The sequence below is a fragment of the Carcharodon carcharias genome, chromosome 7, assembly GCF_017639515.1.
Source record: "Carcharodon carcharias isolate sCarCar2 chromosome 7, sCarCar2.pri, whole genome shotgun sequence".
NCBI classification, from domain to species: domain Eukaryota; kingdom Metazoa; phylum Chordata; class Chondrichthyes; order Lamniformes; family Lamnidae; genus Carcharodon; species Carcharodon carcharias.
This window is the reverse complement of record NC_054473.1, coordinates 7,615,624-7,639,243: the sequence shown is the minus strand read 5'-3', so window position 1 is coordinate 7,639,243 and position 23,620 is coordinate 7,615,624. Positions and strand designations below refer to the sequence as shown.

Here is a 23,620-nt window from a genome sequence, read left to right as displayed (position 1 = left end):
AAATTGGGCACTTCTTTTTAACATTCCCTCTGAAAGATAGCCCTCCCACTGCAGTACCAAGGGAGTTCTGCATTGTTGAAATGTCAGCCTGGATCATGTTCAGGTCCTGGAGTGTTGGTTGAACCCAGAATCTCCTGAACCTATGAACTAAATCAGGCTGATGTCTTTGCACTTCAAAAAAAAGAACACTATACAATAATTTATGTTGGGGTACAGTTAGTGCGCTCTGACAGTCCTCCAGTACTTCACTCAAATGACCATCGTCATTGTTTATTTGTCAGTGATTTGCAGGATGTTTGAGGAGGAAGTGAGGGGTTATAGAGTTGATCCGTCCTTCCCGGTGTTCCAGTAGGGATAACAGTTGGAATTGAAAAATTATCCTGATAGGGCACTGTTATTAATTGTGGTTCCCATCACCCTATCACACATCTGGCTTTGCTGTCACAACTATAATCGAGCTGACTTAATTCCTCATTTTTATTTGTTTGAGAATCGGAAATGTGAATATTCACCCTTGCAACTAATGAATCAGATGCATGTAAACAGTGACTTGTGCCAAAACAAAACAAAACAAAAAAAATTGTGTTGACCTTGAATTGCTCGTGACTAGATTTGGATTTCATTAGATAAATGTCCTCCTGTTTTTGGCATAGGTAGGAAGGGGGAATGACTTGGCAGTTTTTAATTTGACTGCAATCCAATTTGAATTGGGGAATGCCCAATAATAAAGCTGAAATCAGTTGTTTGTGAAACTTACAAGGAGATGATTCTCTCTCTTTTGGTGTTGAGGCTCTTGCTCCGAAACAACTCGCCCCTTAAAGCTGCTTGAGATTCCACATGTCACATGCTGCTGACGGTGGTTTGTCAGGTGTACATGTTCTGCTTAGTTAATCATTACTGAAACCCTAGCTATATGACACTGGCATTGCAGAAGGCTTACAAAGTTTTCATGTAACTTAATTCACTAGGGAAAATGCTCAGAAGTGCAACTTTGCACTAGTGTCCTCAAATATGGTTATGCTACATTTACTTTATTTCAATTTAATATAATGCTAATAGTTATAGATCTGTTACTGACTGAAATGAGCAAAAAAAAAACTTGCATTAATATAGGACATTTCATGTCTTTACGAGCAATAAGGTACTTTTGACGTGTAGCCACTGCTGTGTAGGAAACAGCAGCTAATTTGCACATAGCAAAAAACCCCCACAAACAGCAATGTGATAATGACCAGATAATTTGTTTTGTGTAATATTGAATGAGGAATAAATATTGTCCAGCCTTAATATTAAAAATGTTGCTGTGAATGCAATTTATTTTTTTCTGAAAATATTGCTCCTAGAAACTAATCTGAGTGACAATGCCCATATCATTTGCTTTCATTTATTACCTGGCAGTCTAACATCCATGTGTATTGATGTGCAACTTCAGTATTGCAGACCCAACAGTATTACCTACAGTTAAAATATCTTTTTACTTGAATTCTTTACTCGCTGCCTGCCATCAGCTAGCAAAAACAATTCATAAGGCACAATTTCCTAAGATAACCAGCTATTTCTGGAGCATTGCATGACCCCATGAAGCCTCATGGCATCAGGTCAAACATGGGCAAGGAAACCTCCTGCTTATCACCAGTTACCATGCCCCTAAGCTGATGAATCAGTATTCCTGTATGTTGAACACTACTTGGAGGAAGCACTGAGGGTGGCAAGGGTGCCAAATGTACTTTGGGTGGGGCACTCTTTATTGAACCAGGGCTGATCCCCTTACTTGGTAGTGATGGTAGAGTGGGGGATATACCAAGCATTAGGTTACAGATTGTGGTCGAGTACAATTCTGCTGCTGTTGATGGCCCACAGCGCCTTATGGATGCCCAGTCTCGAGTTGCCGGATCTGTTTGAAATCTATCCTGTTTAGCACAGTGGTAATGCCACACAACATGATAGAGGGTATCCTCAATGTGAAGTCAGGACTTCGTCTCCATAGGGACATTTTCCATCATCAAGAGTGGCTCGGTAGCACCACTACCTACCTATCTGTCCGAGTCCTAAAGGGACATAGCTGCTAGACTGCTAATTGCTCATTTAAATTGCAAATGTGCTGTTAAAATTATTTTGTTTCAAGCAGCCCTCTTTATGAAGGAGTGGAAGAAAGTTTGTACATGCACGTGTTACGAAAATGACCCTTTGAAGATAATAGCTTAAATTGTCAGACTAAAAGTTGTTCAGTTATGTTTGATCTTTGAATATCTGATGTATGGAAGATTGCGGATTAGTAAATATGCCTGGAGCTAGATTAGGCAGTTGTTCCTTTTGGGAGTGATGTGGCTTTTGTGGGGAAATTGGCCTGCTCTAAGCCTATGAGGTTTATTTCAGTATAACCTATGCCTAGTGCAAATAAAAGTGTATATATAACGTTGCTTATAAGTGGAATCAAAACAGTAAAACCAGCAAAAAGATGTTTTAGTGAGGTGCAATATTAATGTATTGGCTGCAAAACATTTAGGGTGCACTCAACACAAACTGAATTTTTGGGGGTGTAGCTTATCGGTTAATACAGTAAATATTCTGTTCTAGATACTGCATTCATGTTTAATTCATCAATTTGGCATCTGTATAGTAAGTATAGCTTGTCTAAACTAGTGAGTGGAACAGCACCATATCTGGCTTATGGGTATCACTTCAAAACTGCTTGTCCTTTTCCTGAAATGCATGTTGTAAAGAAATAATCAAAATCTAAACACTTATTCCCTTCTTCAGTTGTAACATGCTAACTGCATTAGGATTGAACACTGATGTGAATTCCTTATTCACAGTGATTAAGTTGGTGTGTAATGAAGGCTAATATTTTTAAATAGCAATGGACATGTGATATTTTGATTAGGAATATTTTCTTTTGATGTATGAAAATTCCATTTTACCTTCAGAATTTTAAGAACTGCGCCTGCCTTGCCCTGTGTATGTGTTCTGTCTCTGAAGTACCATTTAACTTCCTTGGAAACATGGTCCTAGTCTTTCGTCAAAACTGCTAGAAGCATGTGGCATCCTCAAGAAAGGAGGGAGACAGGAAACAGGAAACTACAGGCCGGTTAGCCTAACATCTGTCATAGGGGAAATTGCTAGAATCCATTATCAGGGAGGATACTTAAAAAAAAATTATAATTTGATCAGGCAGAGTCAACATGGGTTTTTTTTAATTCGTTTATGGGTTGGGTGTGGGTGTCGCTGGCTAGGCCAGCAATTATTGCTCATCCCTAATTGCCCTTGTTCAGAGGGCATTTTAATAGTCAACCACATTCCTGTGAGTCTGGAGTCACACGTAGGACAGACCAAGTGAGCTCAGCAGATTTCCATCCCTAAAGGACTTTAGTGAACCAGATGGCTTTTTATGACAATCATCAATGGTTTCATGGTCATCACTAGACTTATAATTCCAGATTTTTAAAAAATTGAATCAAATTCCACCATCTGCTGTGGTGGGATTTGAACCTGGATCCCCAGAGCATTACCCTGGGTCTCTGGAATATCAGCCCAGTGAAAGGGAAATCATGCTTTACTAATTAGAGTTCTTTGAGAAAGTAACAAGCATGATGGATAAAAGGGAACCTGTAGATGTGGTGTACTTGGATTTCCAGAAGGTATTTAATAAGATGCCACATCAAATGTTACTACACAAGATGAGATTAAATGGTGTAGAGGGTAACATATCAGCATGGATAAAGGATTGATTAGCTACCAGGAAGCAGAGAGTAGGGATAAATGGGTCTTTTTTGGATTATCAAGCTGTGAGAAGTGGAATGCCACAGGGATCAGTGCTGGCACTTCACTATTTACAATCTACATCAATGATTTAAAGACGACACCAAATGTGTAATAGTTAAATTTGCTGATGACACCAAGCTAGGTAGGAAAGTAAGTTGTCAAGCGGAGGTAGAGATACTGCAAGGGGATATAGACAGGTTAAGTGAGTGGGCAAAAATTTGGCAGATGGAGCATAATGTGGGAAAATGTGAAAATTTGGCAGAAAGAACAGAGAAGCAGTATACTATTTAAATGGAGAGAGAATGCAGAACTTGATGGTACAGAAGGACCTGGGTGTCCTGGTACATGCAGGTACTGCAAGTGATTAGGAAGGCAAGTGGAATATTGGCATTTATTGCAAGGGGAATGAAATGTAAAAGTAAGGAAGTTTTACTGCAGTTGTACAGGGCATTGATGAAATCACATCTGGAATACTGTGTACAGATTCGGCCTCCTTATTTTAAAAAGGATATAATTGCGTTAGAAGCAGTTCAGAGAAAGTCCGCTCAACTCATTCCGGGCATGAAGGTCTTATCCTATGAGGAAATGTTAAACAAGGGGCCTATATCCATTGGAGTTTAGAAAAATGAAAGGTGACCGTATATGTTTCAATAAGATCCTGAGAGGATTTGATAGGGTAGATACCAGGAGGATGTTTCCACTTGTGGGAGAGACTGGAACCACGGGACGCAGTTTTAAGAATGAGACCTACCATTTAAGATGGAGATGAGAAGTAATTTTTTCCCTCAAAGGGTCGTAAGTAAGTGGAATTCTCTGCTCCAGAAATCAGTGGAGACTTGGTCTTTGAGTTTATTCAAGGCAGAGTTAGATAGATTTTTGATAGGCAAAGAGGTAGAGGGTAATGGGGCAAATGGCAAAATGGAGTTAAAACCACAACTAGATCAGCTATGATCTTACTGAATGGCAGAGCAGCCTCGAAGCGCTTGAATGACCTATGTGTGTTCCTTTGTTTTAAGCTTCCACTCAAACAGCTGCCAAAACACCTTGGATAAAAGCAAAATACTGTGGATGCTGGAAATCTGAAACAAAAACAAAATACTGGAGAAACTCAGCAGGTCTGACAGCATTTGTGGAGAGAGAAACAGTTAACGTTTCGAGTCCATATGACCCTTCTTCAGATCATTCAGGTCATATGGACTCAGTGTTAACTCTGTTTCTCTCTCCTCAGATGTTGTTAGACCTGCTGAGCTTTTCCAGCATTTTCTGTTTTTGTGCCATAGCATCTTGTTGCATTTGTTTTTTTAAAGTGATTTACAAGCCACATGTTCCTTTTCCCGCTCTCTGTTTTTCTTTGTTCTTTCATGGGATGTGGGTGTCATTGAAAGGCCAGCATTTGTTGCCCATTCTTAATTGTCCCTTGACCTGATTAACTTGCAAAGCCATTTCAGAGGGTAGTTAAGAATCAACCACATTGCTGCGGGCCTGGAGTCACATGCAGGCTGGACTGGGTAAGGATGGCAGATTTCCATCCCTAAAGGATATTAGTGAACCAGATGGGTTTTTACAACGATCAACAATGGTTTCATGGTCACCATTACTGAGATTGCTTTATGTTCCAGATTTATTATTTGAATTTAAATTCCACAGCTGCCACAGTGGGATTTGAACTCATGTCCCAGAGCATTAGCCTGGGCCTTTGGATTGCTAGTTCAGTGACATTACCTCTACCCCACTGTCTTCCCTAAAAAATGAAATGATTGATCGTAGCAAGGATTTTTTCAAATCTGTAAATGAAGTTCTATATCTGTAAAGGGCCTCTGACCTTGAAATTAGTAAAAGGATAGAGTTTTTTTTCTGGTTGGGTTGGGGTGTCTCAGTAGTACATATATAGGCTGTTGGTTTTCAAGTGTCTAAGCTTAGAAATCAAAAGATTTTGCAATGGTTTACTTCCAATGTATTCTTAGAAATGGGAAGATATTGGTGGATAATGAAGAAAGGAGCAATGTACCTTACATCTTCGCTATCGGAGATGTAATTGATGGCAAGCCGGAGCTCACACCCGTTGCTATTCAGGCTGGGAAGTTGCTAGCGCGCAGACTCTACGCGGGTTCGACTGTGAAGGTAAGGTGTTATTTTCTTAAGCTTATAAGTAGGAGCAGGAGCAGACTTTTTTTACTCAAATGGCTCCTCCATTCAATAAGATCATGGCTGATCTGATTGTGGCCTTAACTCCATTTTCCTGGCAGCCCCAAATAATTTTTAACCCCCTTCTCGATCCCTTGTTATGCACAAAATCTGCATGCTTTGTGTGGCTGTTCCAATGGTTCATTTGGTAAAGCTAAATAAACCGGAAGATCTCTGAATCAGGATGAACACACCTGACCTCAGGAAGATCAATGGTAAGGGGCTCCTCTTTGGTGGAAGAAGGAGACCAATCATGGTTCTTGCTCCTGATCTGTTATCTGGTGATCCATGGCAGGAAAGTACCTTTATTGGATCTTGGGTGACATTTTTAAAAATTTATTCATGGGATGTGGGCTTCGCTGGCTGGACCAGCATTTATTTATTGCCCCTCCCTAATTGCCCTTGCGAAGGTGGTGGTGAGCTGTCCTCTTGAATCGCTGCAGTCCATGTGTAGGTACATCCACAATGCTGTTAGGAAGGGAGTTCCAGGATTTTGACTTAACAACATTGAAGGAACGGTGATATATTTCCAAGTCAGGATGGTAAGTCAGGATCAGGCTGTGCTGAAGTAACCTGTCGATGCCTTGTCTTAACTGACAAAGAATGGCAATGGGTAAGGCACCAGAGTTCATGTGGAGCTGCAGCTCATCACTTACTGCCAATGGAGGATAGTGAAAATTGTCATAAGTATCTTGGTCATAGCCTGGGAGTATTTCTTAGCTACTTTTATTTTACATAATGAACCTTTGTCAGTTTGTGTTTCCCTTGTAATCATGATATAAACCGCTAGCACGGTAACTTGTAATATGTTGCAATATTTGTCTTCAGTTCACTAAAATAAGACTAAATAGTGGAAAGTACTGTCAATTCTATTGATAGCAATTTATTTTTCAGTGTGACTATGTCAATGTATGCACAACAGTTTTTACACCTTTGGAGTATGGATGTTGCGGATTGTCTGAAGAAAATGCAATAGCACTTTATGGAGAAGAACATATAGAGGTAGGAACCTGTTTTTTTTGTATTGAGTTAAATGGACTCTTTTTGTTTTGAGTGGCAAGCTGAGTGGAATTGTTGCTTCCATAAGAGCCTTGCTCTTGAAGGGTTGGTCATGGAGTTTGTTTATTAAAAAACTTGGCAGATTCGGAATCAATGGTTTGGATACCATTAGCTATTACACACCTTGCTGTGTAATTATTGATGCTTGAGCTTACTCGGGGGTATATTTAATTAATCTTTAGTTTGCTTGGTTACTTCCATCTTTGATAACTTGATAATTTCTTGATCAGTGTTGACATCTTGACTGCTCATGAAAGTGGTTGTTTATTGGTGAATCTCTCATTGTGTTTTTGTCCAAAGTATTGGACATATAAGGACATTATGAATAAACAGAGCATCGCTTTTACATGTGTAGTAAATGTCAGTTGCTGCTGGAGTACTTAAAGCAAGATAACTCAAAGGAACTGAGTGCCTTAGAACTCTTTATCATCCTAGTTGAAACTATAGATATAATCTGTTCAACCTAAACTTGCTTTCAGTTGATCAAATCCTGGGAATGGGGCTAGAAGTTCACAGACCAGTGGGTTTCCAATAGACCAGTGGTGTGAATGTGGATATACTGCAATATATATCTTGCTATGTACAGTTTGTACAGAAAGCTTCTAGTGTTATGTTGGCTTCACATGATGTGACATTTAGTTCTGGGCCTGTTCCTGCTATGACAATGTGCTCTGTGTTATGGTTACTGTAAATAAAGAAATGGCTGGTTAATTACTTTGACCTATTGTTGTTAAACAAAACACATGTTTTGAAGGCCTACATGGAAGAATCAAGTACATGGTGTCCATTCAATTGGTCTCTGTGCTAGAGCAAGGTTCCTTCTGATCGTCCAGGGACTCCTATTGAAAATCACTTGTGGATACAGATTGAAAGCAAGATGGTATTTGCTTTCCAATGGCTGAATAGCCCAATGAGTCTTGTGGTCTAGACTCTCATGATAAATGCTCCAAGAGCAGAGAGGCAATTTTAGATGGGGTTGCAGAGATTTTCTATTATGTTTTGAGCTCCAGTATGGTGCTGACTGGAATTTGTTCTGTTGACGTCCATATTCTGAACTTCAGTTCCTTCACACCAGAAACTGGAGCATATAATGCACTGTAAGTAGACCCTTCCCTTTAAAAGTGGGCTGACTGTAATCATGGCTGAGGGTTATTGTGTGAAAGGGAAGCAAATGTATGATTTACTGAATTTTCCTGTCATTCATCAAGATACAGAATAACTTTAATGACATGCTAATATCCATTGCCATGCTTGGGGCCCTCAATTTGCTCGTCAAATGCTTGTTTAAATAGTTGGCTAATACTATATTACTCTGGTCTGTCACTGAGAGTATGTTTGGGGATAGTATTGGCATCGTTGTGCGTTTGATAACTCTTCAGTACTGCATTCCCTCCAATTTCCCCTGCCCTGCTAAAAACTTTGTGTGCCATGCATTGCCTCTAGCTAAGGAGTCCAAGCTAGGACCTAAAATTTGACTATTTCTGCTAAACAGATGCTGATTTGTAGCTCTGCTAGAGTAGCTTCGTAAAAGATTGGGAGGATGCAAATAAGTCAATTTGTTTTATTAGTTTCAGCTTATCTATCCTGGTATGGCTGAAGTCAGCTATGCAAAATATAATGCAAGCCTGAATGTTGTCTTTCTGGCAAAGAAGGTTGCAGCCCTACTACTGGCTAGCTTGCTACTCCTGGTTCCTATGGACACAAGTGATACCAAGCTTTATGTAACTAAGTGCTCCTTATCTACAGACAGCAGGAAATTTAGGTGGGTTAAGAATCTGAGCCTTAAGTGTTTGGTTTGTTTATTTTTCTTGCTATTAGCTTTCAGCAGGAGAGCAGAAGGCTTAATGAATTATTTGGATTAATTTCGTAAGAGAATTATCTGGCAGAGAGGGCAAGTGACATTAGAGGTGTAAGTAGTGGTGTTTATGTTGGAGTGGCTATGGAATAAAATTTGGCTTAGATTCTGCCAGAATATTTGCAATCTTGCTGCCTTGTTAACATACGAACAAGGTGCAGGAGTAGGCCATTCGGCTCCTTGAGCCTGCTCCGCCAGCATGACTGGGGAAGGGATTGAATTTAGCGCAGTGGTTGAAGACAATGGGTTTGGACTTCATAATATTTAGCTGGGGGAGGAAATTGCAACTTATCCAAGATTGGATGTCAAACAAGTATTTTGAGGGTACGCAGGATTGGAAGGGTCAAGTGAGGTGGAGCTGGTTGTCATCAATTTATGTGAAAGCTGACCTCCTTTGGATGTCACCAAGGCAATATAGAAATGAAGTGAGGAGTGCAAGAATTGATGCTTTGGGAAGTCCCAGGGTACTGATACTGGGTGGAAAGGGGAAAGCAATTGGCCATGACTGCATAGATAAGAGCGGAACCAGGGAAGAGCGGTCCCAGAGCAGCTGAACAGATCTGGTTACAAGTTCATAAGCTACTTGTTTTTGCTTGATAGTGAAGGGGACAAGGCAGAGAGGTTAGAGTCAGCAGCAAGAGTGGAGTTTATGCTGAAGGCCAAACAAGCCTTTGTTTTAGCCAGGGCTGAGTTGGAGGAAGCAGTTGTGCAATAGATTTTGATGTGTGAACCTTCTGATGGGGTGCGGCCAGCCATTAGAAGCGGTGAAAAGAAGCATGATATCATCAGCATACATGTAGAAGCTAAATTTGTCTGTAGGTCATGCTACCAAGGAATGTTGGGATGTTGTGGCTGGAGTTATAATGTGACTAGGCAAATGCAGTGCGTGTCTAACTTAAATGTATCAGTTCAAAACATTGCATTTTTCCAATTTTTGGCAAACTTTGCCATGGTTTACTTTTGCCACATCTTTCAAGTTGCTTATTGAACCTTTCAACTCAGTGAGCAACACCATGGACAATTCACTACTTAAATGCCATCATTGAGTTTGCTTATGTTGCTGAGCTCTAGGAATGACAGGGAGCTACTATCTTTTAAGAATGCCTAACTTTGAATCTGCATGTTTTTAAAAGTAAACTATTTCTGGAGGCTTGTGTTTGGTTTGCTTTCTGGAGCATTTGCTCTCGGTTAAACATTTTTATTTTGGAAGTTTTGTGCTGAATATTCATCTTGTACATTTCAGGTGTACCACAGCATGTTCTGGCCACTGGAGTGGGCAGTACCAGGGAGGAATAAGAATGGCTGCTATGGCAAGGTGATTTGCATGAAGCTGGATCATGTAAGTTTTTGTTTGTCAAATATTTTCTCTATAATTAATAGAAGTGTGAAACAAAAACAGAAAATACTGGAAAAACTCAGCAGGTCTAGCAGTATCAGTGGAGAGAGAAACAGTTAACATTTTAAGTCCATATAACCCTTCCGGTCATACAGACTCGAAATGTTAACTCTGTTTCCCTCTCCACAGATGCTGCTAGACCTGTTGAGTTTTTCCAGCATTTTCTGTTTTTGTTTCAGATTTCCAGCATCCGCAGTATTTTGCTTTAATAGGAGTGTGGCTGTATGATATTCACTTTAGGCACTTGAAGTAGTTTTTTCCCTGCTCAAATTGCATGAGCAGGTTCTGCATTAACTGTTGTGACTTGGAGCAGAGCTTCACAGGAATATTGTAGGAGTTGGACTTGTACAAAATTTTTACTTCCAGTTTCCCTCCTGAAATTGGCATCTGTTAGCTGATGTTTAGGAATAGTAGTTGCATCTCCAGTACCTTGCTCAGCAGTATAGTCAAGTTGTAACCAAAAGCCTTTCACTAGGCTTTTTACTCATCAAATTGCAACTGAACCCAAATCTGTTCCTCCACACAGCCCTTCCTTCGGGTTCTCTGCTCCCTTTCATAATAACATGTTAATACTATTTTGAAATTCAGTGGAAGAACTTTAAATACTTCCTAACTTGCTTCTCATTTGTCAGTGTATAATTAGATAATAAGTCATCAAAACAATTTTGTATGATTGGAATACTTCTTTCGGAGAAGAGAAATATTCATTTTCTTGAAAGGATCCTTGTCTGAGCTAATCAGGACTGCAAGTATTTACCTTTCATATTCCAGATGATGGGTTGCAACTTCAGAACTTTAGCTGACCTTTTGACTTGGTGCTCATGAATAATTCTGACTACTCCACTGCGTTCTTTTAAGCATTAGATCAGGGTGTAAAGTGAGCATTGAAGCAGGCTTAAGGGACCAAATGGCCTACTCCTACTACTCTTTCTTAGGTTATAACATAACAAACCTATTTCTTGAAAGCAAGTGTAGTCTCAATTTTTTTTCAAACTTTAGTTAAAAGAAAACTAATTGTGCAAGTAACAAATCTATCTGCAGCCCTGTTTTAAATTAACTTTGCTTCTGGTTCTAGTATAGAGTGGTGGGATTCCATGTGCTTGGTCCCAATGCTGGAGAAATCACTCAAGGTTTTGGTGCAGCAATGAAATGTGGTATGACCAAAGATCAGCTGAACAGCGTAATTGGCATCCATCCAACTTGTGCAGAAGTAAGGCTTGGATTTTTGTCCATTCTCATTCTCTATCGTAACTCCTATCAGCTACTGTATTGCAAAAAAATGCATTAGAAGCACAGGACCCCTTTGTGGTTTTTCTTGCACGTTCTAGTTTGTTTTTCCTTTTCTAGTTAGCGGCACCTTCTCCAAATTGCTTCTTTATGGCTGGCCTGTTTGCTCTTTAATCTTAGGGGAGAAGCACGAACACAGCGTGACCTCCCTGTCAGCACTTGGCATTCATATGCTTTGATTCCTCCAACAGGAGTCTCTAGAGAGATATCAATCAGAGTCTGCTTTACCAGCTAAATGGCACCTAGTCCCAAATGTGTTCCCCATAGCTACTCGGTACTAACTAGAGATTGATCATGTAACATTCTGGTATATGCTCAGCATTGCTATATGGCCCTGTTTTATTCACCAAACCTCTGAAGAAACAATCCCCTGGTACCTTGCTGCTGATGATGTGTTTCAGTGGTGAAAGGGCAGGATGTTGGTACATATTTTGGGTATCATTCATTGGGATAATTTCACTTAGAGCAGAGACTGTAAGTAAGAATACTTTTTTCTGGTGGTGACTTGAATCGGCTTCTTATGATGGGTCATTCATCTTATTGTGTAAGTATGAAGTTATTGATCTTCTTCCCTCTCCTCTTCTTGCAGTTTATTAGTATTTTTTTTTCATGTAGGTATTCACCACTATGGAAACAACAAAACGATCAGGTGTGGACATTTCCAAGAAGGGAGGTTGCTGAGGTTAAACCCTGCTGTTGTAATGCTGCTGCCTTCTGCATGCATTTCCTCTGCTCTGTGGTTGGCTCAACCTGCATCTTTCTCCACTCAGGTAAAACTAACACAACCCACAGCAGGAATATTAAACAAAATCTGCCTTGAAACAATATTGAATTTTGCAGTGCCTTGAGTTGCACTCAGTGCCTGTTGCAGCAGAGGATCATGGTGTGCATGGGGCACGCAGATCAACAGTGGGGTAAACCTCAAGTTTGAACTTTGACCCAAACCTGCTTGGAAGGGCATTGAAGAAAATAGTGCCTCCTTGAAGTTTTGGCCTGGAACCTGCTTTGAGGTGGGCCATGACAGATGACTAACAAGCAAGGTCTGGAACTTCTACATCCAATCAAATGACTGCGCTTCCTCTCTGTGGTGAGGCTTTAGTCTTGTGGAACAGTTTGAAGTCTCACCGGGTAATACTTACTATCCCTTGATTCTTAAATGTATGTTAGGCTGCTCTTGGGGGTGGGTTGGGTGAGATTAATTTTTTTTTCCTCTGTACAGTTTAGGTAACCAGCATCATTGTATTCAATGTTTATAAGTTTAAAAAAAAATCAAGAACTTATCTGTAAAAGAACATGTCATGTTTGATTCAATTTAAACTCTGTACAATATCAATCTTAAACCTTTTTCACCAAAAAAAGCACACTGATTATGTTTCAGGAAGCATGGGCCTGAATGTTTTTCTGTTTTGACCGAGGATCTGCCTTACGTGTAACTATCTACACTTTGCTATCCTCTCCCTTTTTTTAAAAACTTAGCAGTCTATAATGGGAGTAACCAACTACTGCTGACCAAACTTGATAGGTGTGGGTGTTCTGTTTTTAAGAAGAAAATGAACGGAATCGGTGAATCTGTAAGCTGCTTTTTTGCAGATACTTATAAGCAAAATTTGCATAAAAGTGATATAGTGAATTAATTTTTGTCTTGTATAGCTCTGGCTATCTAAATGAGAGCTGGATTGTTAGTCCAAAGTTGTTCAAAGCAATTTATTTTTAAGGAGTTCTAAGAAGTTTTGTACACTGCATTGCTGTACTCCCTATCACATACCTGTTTAAGCTAAATCTAAGTGGTTTGTGTTTATCCAGCATCATTCCCGTTGCTTTCATTCCTCTTGTTCTTCACCCTCTTCTTTTTAATTTGGAACACTAACATACCAAGCTCAGTTTGGATACATATACTGTCACATTTTGTGGCTTTGTGCAGTTTGTTTGAAGGCAACCATGTGGTGCTTTCTATTTAATTGGGATGATTTTTATCTTTTTTTGCATTTGTTCATCATTGGTGCCCATGTGACTAGAACTTCCAGTCACATTTGATTGTATTCAGCCTCTGAGCAGCAGTAACTTGAGCAATTCCATTGTGAACAAAGTTTGTTGTCCAAAATGTATTTAATAAAAAAAATAAAATCTGCATAGAACTCAAAATGGTGTGCAAGGAGTGTATTTCTGTTCAGGCAACAGGACTTGGTTGGTTTGTAAATATATCTGGCATTGCGGCTCGGTTGTTGCTGTTGTAGCAAATGGATTGGGAAGTGCAAATCACTTTCATACAAACTGGATTTTGATACCGGCTATAAAGGCAAAATGAGCTGTAGATGTTCACCAGAGACACTGTTTGGCCCATTGCCTCTGCCAGCCCTTTGCTAGAGCATTTTGCTAAAACCAGATGATAACTCTTCATTCCTCACTGCATATACGGAAATACCACAAAGTTTATTTTATATCCAGGAGTTGATAAAATGCTGGATTGACTTTTTTCTGAATTCACCTAAATGTAGAATGGGTTGAGAGCTGGAATAATGCAAGGAAGCCATCTGGAAACTCTTTCAGTTAAAGTTGCTGAAGCGCTTTTTGTGGCTACATCAATTAAAATTCTACTTTAACCTAAGTTGCTCTCTTTGTTCTGACTTCACTGGCTCCCCTTTCCCATTGATATTCAAAATCTTCACCTATGAATTCCACTTGATCCATTCTATTTTTCTGTGATCACCAATTCTCTACATGTTTTGTTCCAATCTCAACTCCCTTCACTAGCACAGTGATGAAATGCCCAGCTGCCTTGTTTCTACCCTCTGGACATCAGCCCTTAAATTATCAACGTTCATCCCTAACATAATGTAATATGGCACAGATGGAGACTGTTTGGCCATTGTGCCTGTGTTGACTTTCAAAGACCAATTTACAAGTTGGTCCCACCTTCCCCGTTGCCCTAAAATTTTTCATTTTCACATATTTATCCAATTACTTCTGAACTTTAAATCTGCTTCCACCTAATTAGCCAGTGTATCCCAGATGATATTTCCTGAAGTATATTTAAAAACGAGTTCTTCATCTTGCCTCTGGTTCTTTGACAGTTATCTTAAACCTCTGACCTATGGTTAGCAACTCACCTGCCATTGAAAAGTTCTTCCTTCTCTACCCTTAAACCCCCTCCATAATCTTGAATGCCTATTAAGTCTCTCTCTCAGCCTTCTATGTTCCTCTTTATAGTAATCTCAACTTCTCTAGATTCTCAGTATAACTGATGTCCCTTAGCCTTGGCACCATTTTATTGAGTCTTAAGTCATCCTGCAGAAGATACAGAGGACACTTAAGTGAAGAGTCTAGAGAAGTTGAGATGTTTTCCTTTAGAGCAGAGAAGGTTAAGGGGAGATTTGATAGAAGTGCAAAAGAATGTATTATAAAAGAATAAGGAAAAAAAGTTCCTAATGCTGTTATGACCGATGCAGTTGGTACAGCTGAGTTATTTAAAAATCCCAGAGGGAAGCTTCAAACAACTGTCATAACCTATAATTTTAAGTGTTACATCTGAGATGAGAGTCTCCATTCAGGAATCAGTTCTCGAGGTTTTACATTAAATGAAACATTTTATTAATTTACACAGGTTAAAATATATATACACGGCTACAAATTACTACTATCACAACTTTTAACAAATTCCCAAACTAATCTTCATTAAGGCAACAGCAACCCATAGACTTAACCAAACACCAGGCAAAGCATTTTCAACCTACAAATTCAAAGTGAGGTTCCTTTCACTTCGGTTCCTTGCAGACACCGTGGTAGGCTCACAGGCTTTGATTTTTACATTGCCCCTGCTCTGTGCGCATAACACTGCTGAAGTTATACCTAACGCTACTTATTGAATGTAAATTCTGATTGTTTCACCAACCTCTGCACTAAACCTCTCTAACAAAACCACTTTCATAGTACCAATTTTATTAGTAATATAAACTTATTGCTTGGTATCTGCTAGATAGGTGTCAGTTTTCATCCCACTTCTTGAATGCTCTATTCAAAAAATGCTCCTCATATCCCTTGATTCCCCGAGTGACCCAAAGTCTGTCTCAGCCTTAAATATATTCAACGATAGAGCATCTACAACATTTTAGCGTAGGGAATTTGAAAGATTCACAACCCTTGAGTGAAGAAATAGCTCCTCACCTCAGTCCTGAGACCCTGCCCCGATGTTCTAGATTCCTCAACACAAAGAAACAACCTGTGTCTACCCTGTCAAACTCCTTAAGGATCTTAGGTGTCACCTATCCCTGACCTTTTATCTTGTTCCACCTGCTCCACCCCGTCTCAAACAGTATAAAATCCATCACTTTTCTACTTTAGCTCTGAAGGATCATAGGAACTTGAACGTTAATTCTGTTCTGTCTCCATAGATGCTGCCATATTTCCTGAGTTTTTCCAGCATTTTCTGTTTTAACCTCTTTCAGGATCTTGTATGTTTCAATGATATCACCTATTTTGCTAAACTGCAGAGTATAAGCCCAGTTTACTTAGCCTCTCATCACAGGACATCCTCTCGATGCAGGAACCAATCCAGTGAATCTGTTGTGCTGCTTCCAATGCAGTATATCCTTTAACTATGGGGGAACAAAATTCAAAATTGCTCAGTGTTCCCAGATGTGGTCTCACGAAAGCCCTGTAGAATTGTGGCAAGACTTCCCTATTCTGTGCTCCATGTTCCTTGTAATAAAGTTCAAAATGCCATTACTGGGGAAGCAGTGGCATAGTGGTTTTGTCGCAGGACCAGTAATCCAGAGACCCCGGGCAAAATACCACCATGGTAGATGGTGAAATTGGAATTAAAAGTCTAATGATGACCATTGTTGTAAATTGGCCTTTAGGGAAGAAAATCTGCTTTCCTTACCTGGCCTACATCTGACTCCAGACCCTCAATAATGTGGTTGACTCTAGCAAACTACTCAGTTGTATTAATCTGCTTAAAAACTCTGAAATGAATGGTACCAGACGGACCACCCGGCTTCAATCTACGCTCTGGAAACAACAATGACAAACTCCGCACTGTCAACCCTGCAAAGTCATCCTTGCCAACATTTGGAGGCTTGTGCCAAAATTGGGGGAGCTGTCCCACAGACTAGTCAAACAACAGCCTGATACAGTCATACTCATGGAAACATATAGACAATGTCCCAGACACCACCATCACCATCCCTGGGTATGCCCTGTCCCACCGGCATGACAGACCCAGCAGAGGAGATGGAGAGTTGGGATAAGGGGGGGCACTTTCAGGATGGCAACCTATAACTAGTGGAGTGCCACGGGGATCAGTGCTTGGGCCTCAACTATTTACAATCACAATAACACAGTGCAGAAGATGCTCATCGAGTCTACACCGATACGTGAAAAACGCTTGGCAATATATAACTTGGATTAGGAAGAGCCAAATTTACGGATGGTACAAAAATAGCTGGGCAGGCAAGTGGTGAGGATGACACGTGGAGTCCACGGAGGGGTAAAGTCAGGTTAAGTCAGTGGGCAAAAAAGTGACTGATGGAATATAATGTGGGAAAATGTGAGGTTATGCACTTTGGTAGGAAGAATAGAGCTGAATATTATTTAAATGGAGAAAGACTGCAGAAAGCTGCAGCACAGAGAGATTGGGGAGTCCTTGTGCATGAATTCCGAAAAGCTAACACACAAGTTCAGGTAGTAGGGAAGGCAAATGGAATGTTGGCCTTTATTTCAAAGGGAATGGAGTATAAAAATAGGGAACTCTTGCTAAACTATACAAGGTATAGACCACACCTAGAATACTATGAACAGTTTTGGTCCCCTTATCTAAGGAAAGATATACTGGCATTGGAGGCAGTCCAGAGAAGGTTCACTAGGTTGAGTCTGGGTATGGAGGGATTTTCTTATGAGGGGAGGTTGGACCTGTACTCATTGGGGTTTAGAAGAATGAGAGCGACCTTATTGAATCATATAAAATTCTTAGGGGGCTTGACAGGGTAGATCTTGAGAGGTTGTTACCCCTAGTGTCTGGAAGGTAATTCAATATTACATTTAAATTTTCAAGTATCCCATCATTATCCAATTTGATTAGAGGGAAATCAATTTCAGAATCCTGCATTTCTACCTCTTTCTCCTTATCTACCACCATTAACACCTCCTTTTGGTCCTCTTCCCTGTCAAAGTACTTTTAAAGCATATTTACATGACAAACCCTCTGCCTCTATCTTCTATCTGGAGTATTTATTAAATAATTTACTTCACTCAGCTTCTTTTCGATCCTGTAAACCCACTAAACCTGCCTTTAAAAAGTCACCCAGTACTGGTAACAACTAACATTTTCTCCCCAGCAGCAAAACTATGAGCTGTAGCTTTCCTGTCTGCCTTCACTTTCATCACTTGCTGTGGTATCTTTAAATGTTCCCTAGCTAAATCACATGCTCCATCCAATGTCTCTCTGAAGTTTGATACATAATCCAGGAGACTAGTTTCTGAATTTTGACCCACCAATTTCTCATGAATTAATTTCAGTGGTCCCCTTACCTCATGATCATAAAGTAGTTCAAAAGGACTAAAACCAGGCGATGCTTTAGGAGCATCCCTAATAGTGAATAACAAGAATGGAATTCCCCTATCCCAATCCTGTGGATAATCCTGACCATATGCCGTCATCATAGTTTTTAGAGTTTGAGGCCATCTTTCCAAAGCCCCTTGTGACTCAGGATGGTAAGCTGTTGATTTAAATTGTTTTACCCCCAAACTGTTCATTACTTCCTTAAACAGCTGTGCCATGAAATTTGAACCCTGATCTGATTGTATTTCTTTAGCTAAAATATATCTTGTAAAAGATTTAGATAACTCTTCCACAATTTCCTTTGTTGTAATATTTCTCAAAGGTATTGCTTCAGGAAAACTTGTAGACACATTCATTATTGTCAATAAGTACTGTTTTCCACTTTTAGTCTTAGGGAGGGGTCCTACACATTCAATCATGACCCTAGTAAAAGGTTCTTCAAAAGCTGGAATGTGAATTAAAGGTGCCAGCTTAATCACTGCTTGTGGTTTCCCTATTACCTGACATGTGTGACATGTTCTACAGAATTTGACTACATCCCTATGCAATCCATGCCAATAAAAATGTTTTTGTATTCTTGCCTGTGACTTTCTAATTCCCAAATGTCCCCCCCCCCCATTGCAATTTCCTGAGCAGTTCTCAGAATCTCATTTCTATATCTAAATAGTATTACAATCTATTGCACCTCCCTCCAGCTCTCATTTGCTACAACATGATAATGCCTCAATTTTCTCATTAAAACATTACTTTTAAGGTAATAACATTCTGGAATACATTTGCCTCTGTTTCTGAGTAAGCTGTCTGATATAACTAGTTTATTTGCAAATCGTTTTTCTACAACTCTACCAATCTGCCTTGAGTTAAACACCTCAGCTGCATTTCTTCCAGTCTTTCTTCCTGAACAATGTTATCAAAAACAGTGCAAGCTAATTGGACTTTCACAGCTTCTCCCTGCCTTTGAACAGTCTGTTTTTCTTGTTTCAATCTATGAGCCTGTGATCTTGTTATCACACAATCTGGAAACAATCCAAGATGATCTCTCTGCAACATTCCTGCTGAAAGCACTTCTACAGGCTGCTGAACTACCATGGCATCACCCCCATCTGGGACCCAGTTATATTATTACCCAAAATTGAACCACTGCAACGGGCAATTTTCCACCACTGTAACAATCACCTCACCTGTTTTCCACTTACTCTTTAACTTCACCTCCCACAATGGAATAGGTTTCGCATCTCCATGACCCCCACTTATTATCGATCACCTGTTCCCCCTGAACAACAAATGTCACTATCCCACAACATTAAGGGTTGACTAGTCCCTGTGTCTCTTAACATTTTTACCAATCCACCCTGTACACATTGAATGACTTCCATTTCACGTCCAAAATCTTTAATCATTTCTGCAACCTGCTCCTCAGAATTCTCTTGGGTAAATTGTGAACACATTCCCACCCCTTTACCTACCACTGATTCTTCCTACACTACTTTTACTTCCAAAACTTTTCTGTACCCCAATAACTTCAACAGATTTTCCCTACAATTTCCAACACACTGACTTCGTATGTCCAACTTTATTACAATGAAAAAACCTCAATTTTTGAGTGTCACTTCTACACTCAGCCTTCCTTTTCATTCTGAGAGAAAACTTCCTGCGAAATTCCAGCTACTCCTCTTCCCTGACTACCCACCTCCCTTTCACCTTCCCATTTTCTATCCTCTTCTGATTTAAAAGGGTGACGAAAGAATGGTTTGGCTCTATGAACTAACTCATAATCATCAGCTATCTCTGCCACTTGTCTTATCGTTTGAACCCTCTGTTGCTCCACTGGAGCTCTCACTACCAAAGGAATTGAATCTTTAAATTCTTCCAAAGTACTTACTTCTATAAGAGCTGCATATGTCATCTCTATCTTTAATGCCTGTATCCGCCAGTCAAAATTATTTTGTTTTACTCTTTCAAGCTCAATTTAAGTTTGCCCAGGCTGTTCTCTCATATTTGTAAATTTCTGCCTGTATGCCTCAGGAACCAACTCATATGCACTCAAAAACTAAATTAAAAAAACTAAATTACAAAACTAAATTAAACATTTGTTAATAAAATAAATAATTTTAAGCACATACATTGGTCTACAAATTACTACTATGATATATTATGCCTTTTTTTTTACCACCTCATAGTTCACTGACATTTCTTCTGACAATGAAGCATAAACCTTATGTGCTCTACCCACCAACCTGAATTGTAACAATGTCCAGTCTTCCTGTGGCCATTTCATCTGTTTGGCTATCTTCTCAAATGAAATAAAGAATGCTTCAACATATCTTCCCTCAAACTTTGAAAGAGCATGTACAAATTTAAACATCTCCCCACTGGGCTTTAGGTTAAAGGTTTTCTCATCATCAGAACTTTCCCCAGCATCTGATGTCTCTTTTTTAAAGTCCAGCTTTTTAAGTCGGTACTCTGTCTCTTTCCTTCATTCTTTCTTCCACTGCTAACTTTTCCCTCTGGAGATCAAGTTTTTGGATTTCCATTTCTTTTTGAAATGATCTCTCTTTTTTTTCCTTTTTCTGCTGCCTCTAGCTCCAGTTTTCTCATTTCCAATTCGTTTTCCTTTTCGTTTGCCACCAATTCATGTTTTCTCAGTTCCTTTGTTTGTTCAAATTCAAGCCTCTTCATTCCTAACTGAAGTCTCACTACCTCCAGCTGTGACTCAGTAGTGTCAGGTATCCCTTCCAACTGTTTAAATGCTGTGCTATCACTTAACTATGTCTGCTTTCTTTGCCCCTAAAGTAATCTCAACAGCAACTTATCTGCCAACTCTGTTAACTAACCCTTAGATACTTTTTGTAACCAAATCAGAGTTATACCTTCTACTTCTAAAAAAAAGTTTTAGCCAAGGATACAGCCCTTTTTGCTGTCTCACCACTTTAAAAACACCAACTCCTGAATTCAAAGTGCTTCTTGTATTCATAATCTTAAGATCCACCAACTCCAAACCATTCAAGGAATTTCAAATATATCCTGCAAAGAGCCCCCAATTTTGTTATGGCCCAGCAAATGGTAAATGCTGAGCTGCTCAAAACCCAATGGGAAAGTTGAAACAACTGCCATAACTGTTTTGCAATTTGTATATTGATTTTGAGATGCATGCCTTGAATTCAGCAGTAATAAGACCACCAAGTCTTACAGGGGTTTTACAAAACTAAATTAAACATTTGTTAATAAAATAAATAATTTTAAGCACATACATTGGTCTGCAAATTACTACTATGATAACTCCAACTCCCCTAATTAACCTAACCCCCAGTTATACCTCCATTAAGGCAACAGTAAAAACACACAGATTTTAAAAGACCCAGGCAAAGTAACACAATTCTCTGAACAGTTGAATTCAAAATGAGTTTTCTTAACTTCTGTTCTTGCAGAAAGCAGTTTGGGCACAGAAGTTGAAGGCTTTTCATACTTGTTAGATCTTAAAATGCCTTCCCTTGCACACAACCTTCTCTCCTTTATATATATTTTCCTCTTCCAATACAAATTCCCATTGTTTCACTATGTCTTTGGACTTTACCTTTCTGATAATAAAAATATCTCATAGTACTAAGTTTTACCAGTAATCTTTGGGAAATATAAACACACTGTTTCTGAACTTCACCTGGCTGGGTGACACATTTCACTCCCTCTTTGAAAACAATCTAGCCTGGTTTACTTAAAATGCAAATGTTCCATTTACCTCTATGTTTAACGACTTATCATTTCAAGCCTCAATTCTCTTCTAATACATCAAAGCCTTCAGATCAGCTGCCTTTAATCCAATTAAGTCACACACACACACACACACACACACACACACACATATAGATACAGATACTACAATTTTACAATAAATTCCAATAGCATTATTATATTTTCCTGACACTGACTAGGTGAAACATTTCACCACCACCTTACCTTTTTTTAAAATTCAAGCTACTCTGGTTTATGCAAATGTTCCCTATACACCTTACATTCTAAAACTTCACCCATGTTTACCTATTTAGCATTTCAAGCCTAGCTTCTCTTTTTATTCCAAAGCCTTCAGACCAGTTGTCTCTAATTCAATTAAAATCCGCACACACACACAACTACAGACCCATAGACACAGACCCCTCTATTACTCTACAATAAGTTTGAATAACATGATGAAAATTATTATATTTTCCTGACAACACCACCACCTGCAATTTCCCCTCCAAGCCACTCACCATCCTGACTTGGAAATATATCGGCCGTTCCTTCACTGTCGCTGGGTCAAAATCCTGGAACTCCCTCCCTAACAGCACTGTGGGTGTACCTACACCACATGGACTGCAGCAGTTCAAGAAGGCAGCTCACCACCACCTTCTCAAGGACAATTAGGGATGGGCAATAAACGCTGGCCCAGCCAGTGAAGCCCACATCTCATGAATAAATAAAGGAGAAAAGTCTTCCTAATGCTTGCTGTACCTGTACGCTAACTTTGTGTTCCTTGTAAGTACACCCAAGTCCTTCTGTACATTAATGTTTACAAGTTACATGACTTTTAAAAAATATTCGGCTTTTTCTATCCTTACGACCAAGCTGAATAACTTCACACTTGCCTGCATTATACTCCAACTATTGCCCAGTCACTTAACTACTCTGCAGCCTTTTATGTGTCCTCCTCACTGCTTGCATTCCTGCATTCCAAACTTGGATACGTTTCTTTCTATCTCTCGTCTAAGTCATTCATACAGATTGTAGCTGCACTCCACTGACCTCAGCCTGCCAACTTGAAAATGCCCTGTTTATCCCTACTCTGTTTCCTATCCATTCACCAAATCTCCCGTCCGTTCTAATATATTACCCCCTTGGCCTCATGTGCCATGTGATTCAATACACTTAGATTTCCAGAAGGCGTTTGACAAGATGCCACCAAGTACCGTGGTGTAGGGGGTAACATTAGTATGGATAGAGGTTTGGTTAGCTAACAGGAAACCTTAGGAACAAATGGGTCATTTCTGGGTTGGAAGACCCATAACGAGTGGAGTGTCACAGGGATCAGTGCTGGTGCCTCAACGATCTACAATTTATATCAATGGCTTGTATGAAGGGATCGAATGTATAGTTGCTACATTTGTTAATGACACAAAGGTAGGTAGGCCAGTAAGTTGTGAAGAGGACATAAGGGGTCTGCAAAGGGATATAGACAGGTTAAGTGAGTGGGCAAAAATTTGGCAGGTGGAGTATAATGTGTGAAAATGTGAACTTGTTCACTTTGGCAGGAAGAATAGAGAAGCAGCAAATTATTTAAATGGAGAAAGATTGCAGAACTCGGTGGTATAGGGGGATCTTGGTGTCCTGGTACATGAACCCCAAAAAGTTAGTATGCATGTACAGCAAGTGGTTATGAAGGCAAATGGAATTTTTTTTATTGCAAGGGAAATGGAGTATAAAAATAGTGAAGTTTTACTACAATTTTACAGGGCGTTGGTGAGACCATATTTGGAGAACTGTGTAC

At 39.6% G+C, this 23,620-nt stretch overlaps 1 protein-coding gene across 1 annotated transcript in view; it reads left to right on the top strand.

The window, feature by feature from the left end:
* txnrd3 (thioredoxin reductase 3) overlaps positions 1 to 13,685 on the top strand; it is a 52,078-nt gene extending 38,393 nt beyond the window's left edge. The window contains exons 12-16 of the mRNA XM_041191249.1: positions 5,727 to 5,883; positions 6,841 to 6,948; positions 10,104 to 10,199; positions 11,332 to 11,466; positions 12,159 to 13,685. Of these exons, the coding sequence (XP_041047183.1) occupies positions 5,727 to 5,883; positions 6,841 to 6,948; positions 10,104 to 10,199; positions 11,332 to 11,466; positions 12,159 to 12,224 (562 nt within the window). The 3' untranslated portion in view covers positions 12,225 to 13,685. The remainder of the gene's footprint in view (positions 1 to 5,726; positions 5,884 to 6,840; positions 6,949 to 10,103; positions 10,200 to 11,331; positions 11,467 to 12,158) is intronic.
* Positions 13,686 to 23,620: the final 9,935 nt, after the last annotated feature.